A 20,875-nucleotide genomic window follows, 5' to 3' on the forward strand; every position below is an offset into this window, starting at 1 on the left:
CGGGGTCTGTTGGTTCATGATATACTGTCTATGTTTCAGACAGGTTGCTCACCTAGCTAGCTGTGTGTGTGTGTCTCTGTGTATGTGTGTCTGTGTGTGTGTGTGTCTCTCTGTGTGTTTGTGTGTCTGTGTGTGTGTGTGTTTGTGTATGTATGCCTGTGTGTGTGTTTGTCTGTGTGTGTATTTATGTCTGTGTGTGTCTTTGTGTGTGTGTGTATTTATGTCTGTGTGTGTGTGTGTTTGTGTATGTATGCCTGTGTGTGTGTTTGTCTGTGTGTGTATTTATGTCTGTTTGTGTCTGTGTGTGTGTATGTCTGTGTGTGTGTGTGTGTGTGTGTGCGTGTGTGTGCGTGTGTTTGTGTCTGTGTGTGTGTCTGTGTGTGTGTGTGTTTATGTCTGTGTGTGTCTGTCTGTGTGTGTGTGTGTGTGTCTGTGTGTGTGTCTGTGTGTGTGTGTGTGTGTCTGTGTGTGTGTCTGTGTCTGTGTGTGTGTGTGTGTGTGTGTGTGTTTTTCACTTTTTCAAGTGTTTGGTCTTTTTTCTGCAGTTTGTTGTTGTTTACATTGTGAAAATGCTGAAAACTTTTATTAAACGTTTGGATTTTAAGTCAAAAGTTTGACGTCAGTCTGAAGATTTTAACATTTTAAAACCTGAGCTGCAGTAGGACCCTGAGGACGCCCGGCACCTCTTCCTGCTTCCAACAGCCTCAGCAGCCGATTGGTTCATACTGATGATGTCAGAGGAAAGCTGACCTGCAGCCAGGTGAGCAGCCGACCAATCAGATGGCGGCTCTGCAGAGAAATGCAGCCGAACCTGTCGGGGAGAGAGAAAGAGAGAGAAGAGGGGAGAGAGAGAGAGAGAGAGAGAGAGAGAGAGAGACAGACAGAGAAAGAGAGAGAGAGAAGAGGGGGAGAGAGAGAGAGAAGAGGGAGAGAGAGAGAGACAGACAGAGAGAGAGAGAAGAGGGGGAGAGAGAGAGAGAGCGATAAAGAGAGAGAGACAGACAGAGAGAGAGAGAGAGAGACAGACAGAGAGAGAGAGAAGAGGGAGAGAGAGAGAGACAGACAGAGAGAGAGACAGACAGAGAAAGAGAGAAGAGGGGGAGAGAGAGAGAGAGAGCGATAAAGAGAGAGAGGGAGAGAGAGAGACACTCATGTCCTGGTCAGAACACGCCGTGACATCACCGTGACATCACTGTGACATCATGAGCTCCCCCACCGGGCGCACAGACGCTGAGAAGATGAAAAGGTACGTTAAAATATTTAAAAACCAACTGACACTTCCTGTTCCTGTGTGTGTCTGTGTGTGTGTCTGTGTGTATGTGTGTATGTATGTGTGTCTGTCTGTGTATGTGTGTCTGTGTATCTGTGTGTATTTGTATGTGTCTGTATATGTGTGTGTCTGTGTGTGTATTTGTGTGTGTGTCTGTGTGTGTGTGTATGTTTGTGTGTGTCTGTGTGTGTGTGTATGTTTGTATGTGTCTGTGTTTGTGTGTCTGTGTGTATCTGTGTGTGTCTGTGAGTATGTGTGTGTGTCTGTGTGTGTGTGTTTGTATGTGTGTGTGTGTGTGTATGTGTGTTTGTATGTGTGTGTATGTGTTTGTATGTGTCTGTGTGTGTTTGTATGTGTCTGTGTGTGTGTGTGTATGTGTATGTATGTATATGTATGTGTCTGTGTGTATGTGTGTGTGTGTGTGTGTGTGTGTGTGTGTGTGTGTGTATGTGTGTGTGTGTGTGTGTGTGTGTGTGTGTGTTTCCTGTGCCAGCAGCAGAAAAAGGGGAAGTTTTGGTGTAAGTTTGTGTTCTGTTGGAGGCGGCGTTCTTCCTTCCAGGCGGTCAGTGAAGGGGTCGCAGAGCAGCTCGCAAATATAAATAACGTACAAGTATACAAAAAGACAACAATACAAAGACATGAAGTACAATAGTGTGTACAACACCACAGGAGCCAAGTTAAGAGTACAGGAGGAGGAGGTAGGATGGAGGAGGAAGGATGGAGGAGGTAGGATGGAAGAGGGAGGAGGTAGGATGGAGGAGGTAGGATGGAGGATGGAAGGATGGAGGAGGTAGGATGGGGGAGGTAGGTTGGAGGATGGAAGGAGGTAGGATGGAGGAGGGAGGAGGTAGGATGGAAGAGGTAGGAGGGAGGAGGTAGGATGGAAGAGGGAGGATGGAGGAGGTAGGATGGAGGAGGGAGGAGGTAGGAGGGAGGAGGGAAGAGGTAGGATGGAAGAGGTAGGATGGAAGATGGAAGAGGGAGGAGGGAGGAGGTAGGATGGAAGAGGGAGGAGGTAGGAGGTAGGATGGAGGATGGAAGAGGTAGGAGGTAGGATGGAAGAGGGAGGAGGTAGGATGGAGGAGGTAGGATGGAGGAGGTAGGAGGTAGGATGGAGGATGGAAGAGGTAGGAGGTAGGATGGAGGAGGTAGGATGGAGGAGGGAGGAGGTAGGATGGAAGAGGTAGGATGTAGGATGGAGGAGGTAGGATGGAGGAGGTAGGAGGTAGGATGGAGGAGGTAGGATGGAAGAGGTAGGATGTAGGAGGTAGGATGGAGGAGGTAGGATGGAGGATGGAGGAGGTAGGATGGAGGAGGTAGGATGGAAGAGGTAGGATGGAAGAGGTAGGATGGAGGAGGTAGGATGGAGGAGGGGATGGAGGAGGGAGGAGGTAGGATGGAAGAGGTAGGAGGTAGGATGGAGGAGGGAAGAGGTAGGATGGAAGATGGAAGAGGTAGGATGGAGGAGGTAGGATGGAAGAGGTAGGATGGAAGAGGGAGGAGGTAGGATGGAGGAGGTAGGATGGAAGAGGGAGGAGGTAGGATGGAGGAGGTAGGATGGAAGAGGGAAGGGGGAGGCGGTAGGATGGAAGAGGTAGGATGGAGGAGGGAAGAGGTAGGATGGAAGATGGAGGAGGTAGGATGGAAGATGGAAGAGGTAGGATGGAGGAGGTAGGATGAAGAGGGAGGATGGAAGAGGTAGGATGGAAGAGGTAGGATGGAAGAGGGAAGAGGTAGGATGGAGGAGGTAGGATGGAGGAGGGAGGAGGTAGGATGGAGGAGGAAGGAGGTAGGATGGAGGCGGTAGGATGGAAAAGGTAGGATGGAGGAGGTAGGATGGAGGAGGTAGGAGGGAGTTTAGGGAGGAGGTAGGATGGAAGATGGAAGAGGTAGGATGGAGGAGGGAGGATGGAAGAGGTAGGATGGAAGAGGGAGGAGGTAGGATGGAGGAGGTAGGATGGAAGAGGGAGGAGGTAGGATGGAGGAGGTAGGATGGAAGAGGAAGGAGGTAGGATGGAAAAGGGAGGAGGTAGGATGGAAGAGGGGAGAGGGAGGCGGTAGGATGGAAGAGGTAGGATGGAGGAGGGAAGAGGTAGGATGGAAGATGGAGGAGGTAGGATGGAGGAGGGAGGAGGTAGGATGGAGGAGGTAGGATGGAGGAGGTAGGAGGTAGGATGGAGGAGGTAGGATGGAGGAGGTAGGAGGGAGGATGGAGGAGGTAGGATGGAGGAGGTAGGATGGAAGAGGGAGGAGGTAGGATGGAGGAGGTAGGATGGAAGAGGGAGGAGGTAGGATGGAAAGGGAGGAGGTAGGATGGAGGAGGGAAGAGGTAGGATGGAAGATGGAAGAGGTAGGATGGAGGAGGGAGGATGGAAGAGGTAGGATGGAAGAGGGAGGAGGTAAGATGGAGGAGGTAGGATGGAAGAGGGAGGAGGTAGGATGGAAAAGGGAGGAGGTAGGATGGAGGAGGTAGGATGGAAGAGGGAAGAGGGAGGCGGTAGGATGGAAGAGGTAGAGATGGAGGAGGGAAGAGGTAGGATGGAAGATGGAGGAGGTAGGATGGAGGAGGTAGGATGAAGAGGGAGGATGGAAGAGGTAGGATGGAAGAGGTAGGATGGAAGAGGGAAGAGGTAGGATGGAGGAGGTAGGATGGAGGAGGTCGGATGGAAGAGGGAGGAGGTAGGATGGAGGAGGAAGGAGGTAGGATGGAAGAGGTAGGATGGAGGAGGTAGGAGGTAGGATGGAGGAGGTAGGATGGAGGAGGTAGGAGGTAGGATGGAGGAGGGAGGAGGGAGGAGGTAGGATGGAAGATGGAAGAGGTAGGATGGAGGAGGAGGGAGGATGGAAGAGGTAGGATGGAAGAGGGAGGAGGTAGGATGGAGGAGGTAGGATGGAAGAGGGAGGAGGTAGGATGGAAAAGGGAGGAGGTAGGATGGAAGAGGGGAGGGAGGCGGTAGGATGGAAGAGGTAGGATGGAGGAGGGAAGAGGTAGGATGGAAGATGGAGGAGGTAGGATGGAAGATGGAAGAGGTAGGATGGAAGATGGAGGAGGTAGGATGGAAGATGGAAGAGGTAGGATGGAGGAGGTAGGATGAAGAGGGAGGATGGAAGAGGTAGGATGGAAGAGGTAGGATGGAAGAGGGAAGAGGTAGGATGGAGGAGGTAGGATGGAAGAGGGAGGAGGTAGGATGGAGGAGGAAGGAGGTAGGATGGAGGAGGGAGGAGGTAGGATGGAGGAGGGAGGAGGTAGGATGGAGGATGGAGGAGGTAGGATGGAAAAGGTAGGATGGAGAAGTTAGGATGGAGGAGGCAGGATGGAGGAGGTAGCATGGAGGAGGCAGGATGGAGGAGGTAGGATGGAGGAGGTACACACACACACAGACACACACACATACATATATACACACATACACACACACACAGAAAGACACACACATACATATATACACACACACACACACACACACATACATATATATGCCTACCTCCTCCATCCTACCTCCTCCATCCTACCTCCTCCATCCTACCTCCTCCATCCTACTTCCTCCATCCTGCAAATGGGAAGCGATCCATCTGGTGGTTAAGGGAAGCTCGGCTTCCCATAAAATATACAGTATTATATGATAGTATAATATGTACTATTGTGTTAACATTTTATTGACTAAAAAGGTGTTAGAATACGTTCATCTGGAGGAGGAGTTGGTCCAGAATCAAGTGTGAATCAAAGTGCTTCGAAACTAGACGATCATTGGATGAATGCTGCGATTAAGTCCCGCCCCCGGTCGCCCGGCCTCTCTGGGGGCCAATGGGAGCAGTGGGCTGGCCTGGACGAAGGGCTTCTGCGTGGTGATTGGAGGGTCTGTCGAAAGACTGCATCTCCTTTTTGAACGACAGCGATTTTGTTCTATGAAAAGTTGCCGAAGCTGTTGTTGAAAGACGAACTGATGCAACCTGTTTCTTGGTATTTGCTCGGCGATATTGCCAATTTTCATCATACATTTCATACAATTATACACCACATTCCTTGTCTCAGTTTAACCTAATTCCCACATTTCCTCATTCGAGTTTAATATAATTTTGTTAGATCGTTCATTCATTCATTCATACAGTAGAATAGGCTACTGATGTAGGGCTGAAATAGCCAGCTAGCAATACATATTGTCGACGTGGTTTTGGTAAAGCCATTTGAAAGTCTTCCTTACGAGGAGAAACTTAGAATTAAACAGCAGAGTTAGATCAACACCTGAGATGGATTTAGTGCAAAAGACAGAGCAAGGTAACAGGTCTGTTCAGCTCTCGCGGTAGGTTAGCTGGCTGACTGAAGTGCTGTGACAAAGAAAATGTACTGCTGGGCTTCTCACGGATATTATAAATTATTATAATAATTATTATATTGTTATTGTATTATATTATTACATATTATTGTTATTATTATTAATATTAATATTATTATATAACATATTTTATTATTATATATATATTATTATAATAATATTATTAAAAATAAATGTAAGATTCTTATTATGTAGGCCAAAAATGAGCTTCCCCTCTTTGAAAGGCCAGTAGACAAGCATGCAGGAGCTCCCAGAACAAAGATTTCCCTTCCGACCCTGAAGGCACCAACTTGGAAACATACCTCCTCCCCCCCCCCAACACACACACCTGAGGTTTTACCTGTGACCTAAACACACACAAAAACACACAGGTGTGGTTACCTGGGTGTGTGCGTCAGATAACTGCTGAGGAACAGTAGAGCCTCGGGCGTGTCCCTGTAAACAATCAGAGCAGTCAGGCAGGTTTCTTGAGTCCCGTCTCTGTCACATTTAAACCTAAAAAAGATTTAGACCAATCACAGAACTGAAGAGCATTTACCTGCCGACAGGTGACAGCTGATATTCACATGACTGCATCCTCGCGTTCAACAGGAAAACCAGGAAGAAGCTTAAAATGATAGAAAAGTGAATGGAGTCTGGTTTCAGGAGGAGTTCGTTAAAGGGTTACTTTGATATTTATCACCCTGGACTCTATGTCCCCATGTTTGTTATTATTCTAAGTGTCTGACAACATTATGGGATGGATCCCTACAGAGATAGACCTTTTAGTTAAAGAGTAAGATCCTTTTAGTTTAACATGAAACAGCCCCGAAATCACCATCACCAAACTACACCAGACTCCATGTAAATAATCAGGACTTTTAGTGTGAATAGAGCCAGCATATCTCCACCAGACTCCATGTAAATAATCAGGACTTTTAGCGTGTATAGAGCCAGCATATCTCCACCAGACTCCATGTAAATAATCAGGACTTTTAGCGTGTATAGAGCCAGCATATTTCCACCAGACTCCATGTAAATAATCAGGACTTTTAGCGTGTATAGAGCAAGCATATTTCCACCAGACTCCATGTAAATAATAAGGACTTTTAGCGTGTATAAAGCCAGCATATTTCCACCAGACTCCAGGACTTTTATCATTGTAAAACACACTTCTTTCAAAGTGGACAGAAACTAAATAAAAGTACCAAAAGCTGTCTTGGTTCATCTTTCCACTGTTCCAACAATCACCACTCTGGTTTGGTTGAAATAAACCCTTAATTCACCCATTTACATGTAGAGATATGCTGGCTCTATACACGCTAAAAGTCCTGATTATTTACATGGAGTCTGGTGGAGATATGATGGCTCTATACACGCTAAAAGTCCTGATTATTTACATGGAGTCTGGTGGAGTTTGGTGATGGTGATGTCGGGGCTGTTTATCTATTTATTGATAATAGTGACTCATTTATATGTTTATATTAACACTGATTTGTATATTCATATATTTATGGTCTGGCCCTTTAACTCCTGACTGTGACTCCGCTGTTTGTTCAGCTCGTTAACTTGCTTTGATTCATTGACTCTATGACAGCGTGACAGAGACACCCTCTGGAGCTGATATACAGGTTATTAGTGCTCAGGGGAAGAAATAACCTGTGTGTCTATGTGTGTGTGTGTGTGTGTGTGTGTGTGTGTGTGTGTGTGTGTGTGTGTGTATATGTGTGTGCGTTTGTGTGTGTGTGTGTGTATTTGTCCCTGCAGGTCTCATGTAGTCTGATACTGTTGGTGTTGTCCCTGCAGGTCTCATGTAGTCTGATACTGTTGGTGTTGTCCCTACAGGTCTCATGTAGACTGATACTGTTGGTCTTGTCCCTGCAGGTCTCATGTAGTCTGATATTGTTGGTCTTGTCCCTGCAGGTCTCATGTAGTCTGATATTGTTGGTCTTGTCCCTGCAGGTCTCATGTAGTCTGATACGGTTGGTGTTGTCCCTGCAGGACTCATGTAGTCTGATACTGTTGGTGTTGTCCCTGCAGGTCTCATGTAGTCTGATACTGTTGGTCTTGTCCCTGCAGGTCTCATGTAGTCTGATACTGTTGGTCTTGTCCCTGCAGGTCTCATGTAGTCTGATACTGTTGGTCTTGTCCCTGCAGGACTCATGTAGTCTGATACTGTTGGTCTTGTCCCTGCAGGTCTCATGTAGTCTGATACTGTTGGTCTTGTCCCTGCAGGTCTCATGTAGTCTGATACTGTTGGTCTTGTCCCTGCAGGACTCATGTAGTCTGATACTGTTGGTCTTGTCCCTGCAGTACTCATGTAGTCTGATACTGTTGGTCTTGTCCCTGCAGGTCTCATGTAGTCTGATACTGTTGGTCTTGTCCCTGCAGGTCTCATGTAGTCTGATACTGTTGGTCTTGTCCCTGCAGGTCTCATGTAGTCTGATACTGTTGGTCTTGTCCCTGCAGGTCTCATGTAGGGGACCCGGGACCCCCTAACATCCTGGACTTGGAGCTGATGGAGGAGTGGCAGGACGATGGCTTCCCCAGGTCAGAATATTTCCTAAAACCAGACCAGTCCCTCCAGAAAAACCTGATTATGTGATCGCATAATTCATCCCTTAATCAGCCAAAGTCTGCATGTTTATGGGGAGGCACTTTCGCAGCATAAATTGCCAATTTCCGCACAAAATATTTGGGGCTTGCATGATTTTGTTTCATAATCCGCATTTTCGTTGCAAAAAAGTCCCGTAATATATCTCAGCAGAAAGTTGAAAAATGTTGCGTTTACTTTTCCCCAGACATTTTCCCCTGTTGCCATGGGAACGTTATGAAGTGATGTAATTACATCATCTAAAAGCTGTTGTGTTCTTTTTCATCAAAATGCAGGTTTTACAAGTTCCCGCAATTTCATTGCACAAATATCATATAGAGCAAAGAAAACATGTCGCATAATCAAGGACTATTGCCCTCAACAATCACAAAATAACTTGGATTATATTACCATACTATCAGATTATTATTACCATACTATCAGATTATTATTACCATCAGATTATTACCATACTATCAGATTATTATTACCATATCTATCAGATTATTATTACCATACTATCAGATTAATATTACCATACTATCAGATTATATTACCATACTATCAGATTATTATTACCATACTATCAGATTATTATTACCATCAGATTATTACCATACTATCAGATTATTATTACCATATCTATCAGATTATTATTACCATACTATCAGATTAATATTACCATACTATCAGATTATATTACCATATCTATCAGATTATTATTACCATATCTATCAGATTATTATTACCATATCTATCAGATTATTATTACCATACTATCAGATTATATTACCATATCTATCAGATTATTATTACCATACTATCAGATTATATTACCATATCTATCAGATTATTAGTACCATATCTATCAGATTATTAATACCATACTATCAGATTATATTACCATATCTATCAGATTATTATTACCATACTATCAGATTATATTACCATACTATCAGATTATATTACTATCAGATTATATTACCATACTATTAGATTATATTACTATCAGATTATAGTACCATATCTATCAGATTATATTACCATATCTATCAGATTATATTACTATCAGATTATATTACCATACTATCAGATTATATTACCATATCTATCAGATTATATTATCATATCTATCAGAATATATTACCATATCTATTAGATTATATTACCATACTATCAGATTATATTACCATACTATCAGATTATATCTCCCTCTCTCTCCCTCCCTCATGTTGATGTGTAAAACATACCGTGTGTGTGTGTGTGTGTGTGTGTGTGTGTATGTGTGTGTATATGTGTGTGTGTGTGTGTGTGTGTCCAGGCCTCTCCCCGAGGATTGTGGGAGTCCAGAGGAGACGGAGGGTGCATCGGGCGGCGAGCGGCGACCAGGTGACCTCAACGCACTTTTCTTCAATTATCTAAAAACACCACATTATTGTTGTACTGCACATTGCTGCAGCTCCTCTTTTCACCCTGTGTTCAGGTCTCTGTTTTAGCTACAGAGTGAGACCTCTCACTGCTGTAACATCTTTGTTGGGAGTTGCACATGCTCAGTAGCTAGGTAAGGACTACTAGCCAGTCAGAAGCAGAGTGTGAGGGCCCTGACAGTACCTAGGTAAGGACTACTAGCCAGTCAGAAGCAGAGTATGAGGGCCCTGACAGTACCTAGGTAAGGACTACTAGCCAGTCAGAAGCAGAGTATGAAGGCCCTGACAGTAGCTAGGTAAGGACTACTAGCCAGTCAGAAGCAGAGTATGAAGGCCCTGACAGTAGCTAGGTAAGGACTACTAGCCAGTCAGAAGCAGAGTATGAAGGCCCTGACAGTAGCTAGGTAAGACTACATGAGCTAGCTAGCTGTTTCTCCAACTTCAGTCAGTACAAGGCAGGATTAGCCAGGAGACTTCTTCTAAACGAGGACGCACTTCACACTTAGCATTGAATACCTGCAGAACAGGGACATGGAAGTAGTTCTTTTGGAGACTATGGTGAACCTGTGTGTGTTTTAGGTAGCATTCTAGTGCTAGCATGCTAACGGTTGTGGTTAGCCAGCTCGTCTCGGCCGATGACGTAGAAAGCCGTGCAGATGTTGACCAGCTCACCAGGAGACTGAAGGCAGGACACGTTCAGAAACCAGATCTCACTCAGAACACCATGGATGCATGTGTGTGGAAGCACCAGAGACACAAAAGAACACCCCAAATAACCAGAAAAAGTGATATATTTTTGTTGTAATCTGGGCACCTTAAAAGAAAAACGGTAACACTTTACAATAAGGGTATATTAATTAGCATTAGTTAATGCATTAATACGTATTAACTAACCAAAAATAGACACCTTAGTTTACTGTTATTAACAGTTAGTTAAGGCTTGTTACTGCATTAACTAATGGTAAAATAGACACCTTAGTTAACTGTTATTAACAGTTAGTTAAGGCTTGTTACTGCATTAACTAATGGTAAAATAGACACCGTAGTTAACTGTTATTAACAGTTAGTTAAGGCTTGTTACTGCATTAACTAATGGTAAAATAGACACCTTAGTTAACTGTTATTAACAGTTAGTTAAGGCTTGTTACTGCATTAACTAATGGTAAAATAGACACCGTAGTTAACTGTTATTAACAATTAGTTAAGGCTTGTTACTGCATTAACTAATGGTAAAATATACACCTTAGTTAACTGTTATTAACAGTTAGTTAAGGCTTGTTACTGCATTAACTAATGGTAAAATAGACACCTTAGTTAACTGTTATTAACAGTTAGTCAAGGCTTGTTACTGCATTAACTAATGGTAAAATAGACACCTTAGTTAACTGTTATTAACAGTTAGTTAAGGCTTGTTACTGCATTAACTAATGGTAAAAATAGACACCTTAGTTAACTGTTATTAACAGTTAGTTAAGGCTTGTTACTGCATTAACTAATGGTAAAATAGACACCTTAGTTAACTGTTATTAACAGTTAGTTAAGGCTTGTTACTGCATTAACTAATGGTAAAATAGACACCTTAGTTAACTGTGATTAACAGTTAGTTAAGGCATCAACTAATGGTAAATAATGCATTAACGTGAATTGTTAATAAATGTTTATTGGACAATTTATTCAACCCTTAATAACGGTTAGTTAATGCTTATTAATGCATTAACTAATGCTAATTAATGTACCCTTATTGTAAAGTGTTACCAGAATCATCTGACCTGCACATTATTAAGGCTGTGGTCTCTTCCCCCATCCCCCCTCTCTTCCCTTAGTCCCTCCCCCCAGCCTCGACCTATCAGGAGCCAGCGGGGGCGGGGCTAAGAAGCGTCTGCCGGCCCCGCCCCTCAGCCTATCGCTGAGCCGCGGGGACTCGGTGGACTTCTCGGCCGCGGCGCTGTCGGCCACGCCGGACGAGACGCTGTCCTTCGACTTCAACCTGGAGGCCCTGGAGACGCCATCAGGCAGCGAGACGGGCACGCTGGGGGCACGAGCTGGAGTGGGACGGTGAGACACACACATCACCTCTCACCTCTCTCTGACCTCTAATGACATCACCTCTGACCTCTCTCTCACCTGTCTCCCTCCTCTCTCTGACCTCTAATGACATCACCTCTGACCTCTCTCTCACCTCTCTCCCTCCTTTCTCCCTCACCTCTCTCTGACCTCTCTCCCTCCTCTCTCTCCCTCACCTCTCTCTCCCCTCTCTCTGACCTCTCTCTCACCTCTCCCTGACCTCTCTCTCACCTCTCTCTGACCTCTCTCTCACCTCTCCCTGACCTCTCTCTGACCTCTCTCTGACCTCTCTCTGACTTCTGACCTCTCTCTCACCTCTCCCTGACCTCTCTCTCACCTCTCCCTCACCTCTCTCTCACCTCTCTCTGACCTCTCTCTGACTTCTCTCTCACCTCTCTCTGACCAGATGACCTCCCCCGCATGGCGAGGGCTGGGGGGGGCGTGGCCCGGAGCCCCGTGGAGCCGTTGGGGGGTCTGGAGGGTCTGGAGGGTCTGGACCAGGTGGACACTAGGGGGCGTCTCTGGAGGAGGTTCTCCATCAACGGACACGAGTTCCACGTCAACATGAGCGTCCTGGAGCCATACCTGCAGGTGCTGTCCCACGGAGGTCAGAGGTCACACACAGACACACACACAGACAGACACACACACACAAACACACACAGGGACACACAGACACACACACACACACAAACACACACAGACACACACACACAAACACACACAGACACACACAGAGACACAGACACACACACAGAAACACACACAGACGTTTTTTTCACCCTTGTTTTAGCCGCTCACTTTCAACACTTTTGACAATTTCTGCCCAAACGATTGAGTCCTTTAATTTTGTGACTCGTGTTCTCGCGTCTGATTGGCCGTCAGGTTACTGTGGAGACGAGATGAACGCCGTCATCCTCTTCACTTCCTGTTACCTGCCAGAGAACACGGTGGAGAACTACGAGTACGTCATGGACAACCTGTTCAGGTGAGTTTACACACACACACACACACACACACACACACTGGAGCAACTAGGGGTTAAGTGTCTTGCTCAGGGACACATTGGTAAATGCATCAGGGGGAATTGAACCCTGATCTCCCACACCAAAGGCATGGGTCATATCCACTGGGCCATCACCACCCATATATCCAATACACCTGAAACAAAATGTGTGTGTGTGTGTGTGTGTGTGTGTGTGTGTGTGTGTGTGTGTGTGTGTGTGTGTGTGTGTGTGTCTGTGTGTGTTTCATGTACATTGTGGGGACCTTGGACCTGATGTGTGTGTTTCAGGTACATTGTGGGGACCTTGGACCTGGTGTGTGTGTCTCTATATGTGTGTTTCAGGTACATTGTGGGGACCTTGGACCTGATGTGTGTGTGTGTATGTGTTTCAGTAACATTGTGGGGACCTTGGATCTGTTGGGTGTGTGTGTGTTTCAGGTACATTGTGGGGACCTTGGACCTGATGGGTGTATGTGTATGTGTTTCAGGTACATTGTGGGGACCTTGGACCTGATGGTATCAGAGAACTACCTGCTGGTCTACCTGTGTGCCATGGCGCCCAGAAACAAGCTGCCATCCATCCGCTGGCTGCATCAGTGCTACACGTCCTTAGACAGGAGGTACGCTACAGACAGAGAGACAGAAAGACAGACAGACAGACAGACAGACAGGCAGGCAGGCAGACAGAGAGACAGACAGACAATATGCCTCCATTGTCTCCTATAGGAGAAATGTTATCTTCTAGCAATCGACAAAACAAAAAAGTTGACACATCGCACATAAACACACAATTGTGTCATACATGGACCAACTACACGTAACATTCAATAAACCTCACTCCTAATTTCTACCGGTTGTGTGCTTGGCAGCTGAAGTCACAAGGACCCACGAGATCTCGCGAGGACCCACGGGATCTCGCGAGGACCCACAAGATCTCGCGAGGAACAAACGGGGTCTCGCGAGGACCCACGAGATCTTGCAAATTCACGTAGAACAGAACCACATAATATATATATATCTCTATATATCTATATATATCTCTATATCTCTATATATCTATATATATATATCTCTATATCTATATATATATATATATATATATCTATATATATATATATATATATATATATATATATATATAAAGGCTAGATGTCTCGTCTGCGCTGCTGGCCAATGAAGGTTAATGTCCGCACCTGGCAGCCATCTTGCCACAGTCAGCTCGCTCACTTGTAATACTGTGTTTTAATGGTGCATGTACTTTTTAAATAACCATAACTTGATCAATTTTCTACCGATTTTCAAACGGTTTGGTTTGCTATAAACGTCAGAGATGTAGTTATGACACTGCATAGGCCTACTTATGAATAATTATAACCATGGACTTCCATATGAAAATAACATTAAACAGAACAGATAGGTGCAATGGATATACACACGCACAAGGTATTTATGTTAAATCAATATATAGGCTACTAAAACTCAGTGTACAGAATGGCAACATGAGATACAGTACAGGCCAAAAGTTTGGACGCACTTTCTAATTCAATGCGTTTTCTTTTTATTTTCATGACTATTTACATTGTAGATTCTCACTGAAGGCATCAAAACTATGAATGAACACATATGGAATTATGTACTTAACAAAAAAGTGTGAAATAACTGAAAACATGTCTTATATTTTAGATTGATCAAAATAGCCACCCTTTGCTTTTTTATTAATAAGGGAAAAACTTCCACTAATTAACCCTGACAAAGCCCACCTGTGAAGGTAAAACCATTTCAGGTGACTACCTCATGAAGCTCATTGAGAGAACACCAAGGGTTTGCAGAGTTATCAAAAAAAGCAAAGGGTGGCTACTTTGAAGAATTTAAAATATAAGACATGTTTTCAGTTATTTCACACTTTTTTGTTAAGTCAATAATTCCATATGTGTTCATTCATAGTTTTGATGCCTTTAGTGAGAATCTACAATGTAAATAGTCATGAAAATAAAGAAACACATTGAATGAGAAGGTGTGTCCAAACTTTTGACCTGTACTGTATATATATACAGTGAGGAAAATAAGTATTTGAACACCCTGCTATTTTGCAAGTTCTCCCACTTAGAAATCATGGAGGGGTCTGAAATTGTCATCGTAGGTGCATGTCCACTGTGAGAGACATAATCTAAAAAGAAAAATCCAGAAATCACAATGTATGATTTTTTAACTATTTATTTGTATGATACAGCTGCAAATAAGTATTTGAACACCTGAGAAAATCAATGTTAATATTTGGTACAGTAGCCTTTGTTTGCAAGTACAGAGGTCAAACGTTTCCTGTAGTTTTTCACCAGGTTTGCACACACTGCAGGAGGGATTTTGGCCCACTCCTCCACACAGATCTTCTCTAGATCAGTCAGGTTTCTGGGCTGTCGATGAGAAACACGGAGTTTGAGCTCCCTCCAAAGATTCTCTCACTCCTTGGTTATCCTGGCTGTGTGCTTCGGGTCATTGTCATGTTGGAAGACCCAGCCTCGACCCATCTTCAATGCTCTAACTGAGGGAAGGAGGTTGTTCCCCCAAATCTCTCAATACATGGCCCCGGTCATCCTCTCCTTAATACAGTGCAGTCGCCCTGTCCCACGTGCAGAAAAACACCCCCAAAGCATGATGCTACCACCCCCATGCTTCACAGTAGGGATGGTGTTCTTGGGATGGTACTCATCATTCTTCTTCCTCCAAACACGGTTAGTGGAATTATGACCAAAAAGTTCTATTTTGGTCTCATCTGACCACATGACTTTCTCCCATGACTCCTCTGGATCATCCAAATGGTCATTGGCAAACTTAAGACGGGCCTGGACATGTGCTGGTTTAAGCAGGGGACCCTTCCGTGCCATGCATGATTTCAAACCATGACGTCTTAGTGTATTACCAACAGTAACCTTGGAAACGGTGGTCCCAGCTCTTTTCAGGTCATTGACCAGCTCCTCCCGTGTAGTTCTGGGCTGATTTCTCACCTTTCTTAGGATCATTGAGACCCCACGAGGTGAGATCTTGCATGGAGCCCCAGTCCGAGGGAGATGTCATGTTTAGCTTCTTCCATTTTCTAATGATTGCTCCAACAGTGGACCTTTCTTCACCAAGCTGCTTGGCAATTTCCCCGTAGCCCTTTCCAGCCTTGTGGAGGTGTACAGTTTTGTCTCTAGTGTCTTTGGACAGCTCTTTGGTCTTGGCCATGTTAGTAGTTGGATTCTTACTGATTGTATGGGGTGGACAGGTGTCTTTATGCAGCTAACAACCTCAAACAGGTGCATCTAATTTAGGATAATAAATGGAGGGGAGGTGGACATTTTAAAGGCAGACTAACAGGTCTTTGAGGGTCAGAATTCCAGCTGATAGACAGGTGTTCAAATACTTATTTGCAGCTGTATAATTTTTGAATTATGTCTCTCACAGTGGACATGCACCTATGATGACAATTTCAGACCCCTCCATGATTTCCAAGTGGGAGAACTTGCAAAATAGCAGGGTGTTCAAATACTTATTTTCCTCACTGTACATATATACTTTTATAATCTGAATATTACTAATATAATAAAATCATTTAAATTAGTACATGTTAATTTCAACAAGTTTAAACTATTATACAAGTGACATTTATTAGCAATAAAAAAATAGGTACAAGATTTCCCTTTACAAATATAGATAAAGAAATGCTGCATGTTGAAATCCCCACGCTGTAGAGAGAACTACACTACTGTGGAGGTATACACATGGAGGATAGAGATAAAAAATTAAATTCATTTAAATTCAATTTTATTTGTATAGCGCCAATTCATAACAAAAGCTATCTCAGAACATGTTTCAAATAGAGCAGAGAGAGAGAGGTGCACGGCAACAACAGTATTGGCAATGGCAGTCAAGCAGGACCATGGCAGGAGGCTCCACTTGGATCGATGAGAACCTGAGAGATGAGAAAACACAAGAACTCTGGTGAAGAAGTGAAGTTAGTAACATGCATTGATGGGACGTGAATGTGTGCAGAGAGAGAGAGGAAGAGAGGAGCTCAGTGCACCATGGGAAATCCCCCGATAGTAGGCCTAGCCTAAAGCTGCATAACTAAGGGATGGTTCAGGACTCACCTGACCCAACCCTAACTATAAGCTTTATCAAAGAGGAACGGCTTAAGCCTACTCTTGAATGTGGAGAGGGTGTCTGCCTCCCGAACCACAACTGGAAGCTGGTTCCACAGGAGAGGAGCTTGGTAGCTGAAGGCTCTGGCTCCTGTTCTACTTTTAGAGACTATAGAACATAAATAAAGACATTTTGAGTGTCTAAAATGTGCTGTAATAAACAACACATAATATAACTTGCAGTAACAATAACTAAAGTGACATTTAATCACATATTGATATATCAATCTTATACACCTTGAATTATTGTTGGTTAATGATACACATACCCTTTGAAGATGAGCTGGGAAGTTGAAAGTGGTTGGTACAACACCATCTTTAAGCCAGACATCCTGCCGCGTTCTGTCAAAGTCCTCCCTCCTGAAGTGCTCGCTGCAGAGCAGTGTCCTGTCAGAGACAACACAACCGTCCCTTCTTAGGGCAAGTTCCCATTGCCTCCTCATCTTTCCAGTTTTGGGAAACGTTAAAAACGTGAGAAATGTACCCAGATATATAAATGATTGTCAACATTTCCAACCCGTTTCTCCTTCTTTCAAAATCAACGGTAAGGACAAAAATACACACCTAAATTATCATATGTTTGGGGTAATTTTATGTATGCATGTGTGCATGTATGCATCCTGTATGCATGTATGTATTTTAGAATAAGACAACCACACTAAACTAGCTATAAAAAGGTGTCCAACTTCTAAAAATAATCTTACAATAATCTTGTAATACTATTATGTCATAGCCCCGCTTGTCCTGTGTAACAGGACCTGTATTGTACATACATCCACTAAGTAACGATTATCCCAAATATCATAATATTGTCATATCTCTCTCGTTTTGAGACTCCGGCAAAAGAGAGAGCAATTCTGCCCCTTCCACTGATGTAAAATTGCTGGGTAGCATCTGAACTGTAACGTTAGCTTCTCGTTATTAGCCAGCTAGGCTAATAACTACAACCACACTTACAGCTTCTTGTTATTAGCCAGCTAATAACTACAACCACGTCCACAAAGATTGTAATTTAGATTTATACAAAAGATTAGTTGTCATAAAATAGTTATTAGGGTGTCAGTAAAACCTATATAATTGAACAGCTCGATTTGTGGTCTCAGCCTTGATAACTTGCGCAAGTATTCGTGATACACAACTATGCTGCACAATTAAGTCGTTTTTCGAAAAGAAAAGCTTCAATTTCAACATGTTCAAGCATCCAGAATTATAGCAACGTAATAACGTTTGTAAGAAACCCAACCGTTTGTAAATCCGTCAAGATTTCAGCGAGATAAGAGTATTTGTGTTGGTGCAGATCACTCACCTTACATCAGGTACCACAGAGCCCGCCAGGAAGCTTGACTGTGACAAGATGGCCGCCGGTGATGACGCTAGAGACTCCTCCGTAAGACATCTAGCCTTTATATATATATACATCTATGCACCAAAACACCACTGGTTAGTTTCCATCCAGAGGAGTAGAGGGGGAACAGCTCTGTGCTGTGTGTTCAAGGTGTAGTGCAGGGAGATATGATCCGCTGTGAGCACGCTGGATTTTATTTTGAAAATTAACCGGATTTTTTATTTTGTTTCTCTGCTCCACTTCCTGTCCTGCACTATCTGCCGTGTGCTGAGTTGCTGCGGAGCTCTCTGGAGTCCGGCAACAATAGAAGCTCTGACTATCTGTTATACTACTATATAGAGCAGCCTTTCTGCAGTCAGTGGAAATTGCCGGTCACCCTAACCCTGTGTGTGTGTGTGTGTGTGTGTGTGTGTGTTTGTGTGTCTGTTTTCAGGCTAAAAAAGGACCTGAAAGGTCTGCTGGTTGTCCATCCGGCCTGGTACATCAAAGCTCTACTCACCCTGGTCAAACCCTTCATCAGGTCTGTACACGCACACACTCACACACACACACACACACACACAGACATACACACACAGAGACATACACACACACACACACACACACACACACACACACACACAGAGACATACACAGACACACATGCACACACACATATACACACACACACCACACACACACATATGCACACAGACATATACACACACAGACACACACACAGACATATACACAAACACACACACAGACATACACACACAGACATATACAGACACAAACACACACACACACACACACACACACACAGACAGACAGACACTCAGAAAAACACACACACACACACACACACACACACACACACACACACACAGACACACACACACACACACACACACACACACACAGACAGACACTCAGAAAAACACACAGACAGACAGACACACACACACAGACACACACACACACACACACACACACAGACAGACACACAGAAACACACACAGACACAAACACACACACACAAACAAACACACACACACACACACACAGATTTTTAACCGAATGCCGATGCAGCATAACATTCCTGTCTGTCTCTCTAACCTACCTGTCTGTCTGTCCTCAGTGAGAAGTTCAGCAGGAAGATTCAGTTCATCCAGACTCTGCAGGAGTTGTCTCAGTTTGTTCCCACAGAAAGACTACAGATCCCAGACGCCATACGCCAGTAAGAACTACAGACACACCTCCATTTTAATAAACTAACGAAATCACCATCACCAAACACACCAGACTCTATGTAAATAATCAGGACTTTTAGCATGTAGAGTAAAAGTCCTGATTATTTACATGGAGTCTGGTGGAGATATGCTGGCTCTATACACACTAAAAGTCCTGATTATTTACATGGAGTCTGGTGGAGTTTGGTGATGGTGATTTCGGGGCTGTTTCATGTTAAACTAAAAGGATCTTACTCTTTAACTAAAAGCTCTATCTCTGTAGGGATCCATCCCATAATGTTGTCAGACTCTTAGAATAATAATCTGAGTCTGTCAGCAGCAACAACAGAACTTGTAGTGACTCTAACTGACTTGTCTGTCTGTCTGTCTGCAGGTTTGATGAGAAGTTGAGCAGATGACATCCCAGAAAGGACTGATCCTAAAGACTTTCTTCATTTCATATAAATTCTCTTTTTTGTTGAGTTTGTCGCGTTTTTTTCCGACATTTTTTTGTTCCATTTTTACAACTTTTTCACTCTTTTCTTTTGGGAGGTTTTTGTATCTGGGAAGTGTCCAGAATATTAAATAATACAATAATAAAATATTCTGATTCTGGAGGTTTGTTCTTCATCAGAAAACACTCAATAGATGTTACAAACTAGAACTGTTTCAACACTATTATCAACTTTTTGGCGTTTTTTTTCACCGTTTTTTCTCACTTTTGTCTCTTTTGAACTAAATTACACCTGTCTGTCCTTCTGTCTGTTTGTCTCTCTGTCCTTCTGTCTCTCTGCCTGTCTGACAGTGTATAATCATTATTAAACAGCATGAATCTGTTAGTAATTGTTGTTTGGTGTGTAAATGCTGTTTTATTAAAGCTTTCTAAAAATCACGGAAAAAACGAAATCAAGCACAAAAGTATGGTTTTTAGCAAAATTGATATCAGCCTAAAAATAAATATATTATCTTCCTATGTTGTTTATCTTACTTAGATTTTATAAGACCAATCATTTTTGAGTAAATCTAAATCAAGTGACTGCAAACCTTTTATATGCTACTTCAAAAATGTAAATGGAGTTGGTTTAAATAAACATTTCAAAACCGCACTCAGAACAACCAACGTTTAGGGAACGTTATAACCCTGAGGGAACGTTCCCTAAACGTTTTTGCTTTGGTTCGAACTAACCTTTAGAGAACCAAAAACTAACGTTCCACAATGTTCCCTAAACGTTCTGTGTTAGTGGGGCATTCTGCTCTACGGTAATACCACCAGTCTGTTCTACAGTGCCTTTCATTACATATAAAGTGTTTTACGTTGGACACTAAAGCCGTTTATCAATGTCTAGGAAGGATCCTCTGAAGCCAAAATTTCGAGGATGCAACGCATCGAAGTCCGTCAAAGGACTGTTCCAATGTTGACGATGTTGTGTTGCTAAAATAACGACTAGTCTCAACTTTCAATGCATCA

At 43.5% G+C, this 20,875-nt stretch overlaps 1 protein-coding gene across 1 annotated transcript; it reads left to right on the top strand.

The window, feature by feature from the left end:
• The first annotated feature begins 1,111 nt into the window (after window positions 1-1,111).
• bnipl (BCL2 interacting protein like) lies at window positions 1,112-19,949 on the top strand. Its single transcript, XM_028581493.1, is given in 11 exon segments — window positions 1,112-1,246; window positions 8,053-8,133; window positions 9,498-9,565; window positions 11,427-11,639; window positions 11,641-11,658; window positions 12,074-12,274; window positions 12,553-12,655; window positions 13,162-13,293; window positions 18,630-18,716; window positions 19,317-19,415; window positions 19,802-19,949. Coding segments are annotated over 11 exon segments (1,071 nt in total). The 5' UTR covers window positions 1,112-1,202; the 3' UTR covers window positions 19,827-19,949.
• Window positions 19,950-20,875: the final 926 nt, after the last annotated feature.

Source organism: Perca flavescens, chromosome 6, assembly GCF_004354835.1.
Source record: "Perca flavescens isolate YP-PL-M2 chromosome 6, PFLA_1.0, whole genome shotgun sequence".
In the NCBI taxonomy this organism is placed as follows: Eukaryota; Metazoa; Chordata; class Actinopteri; order Perciformes; family Percidae; genus Perca; species Perca flavescens.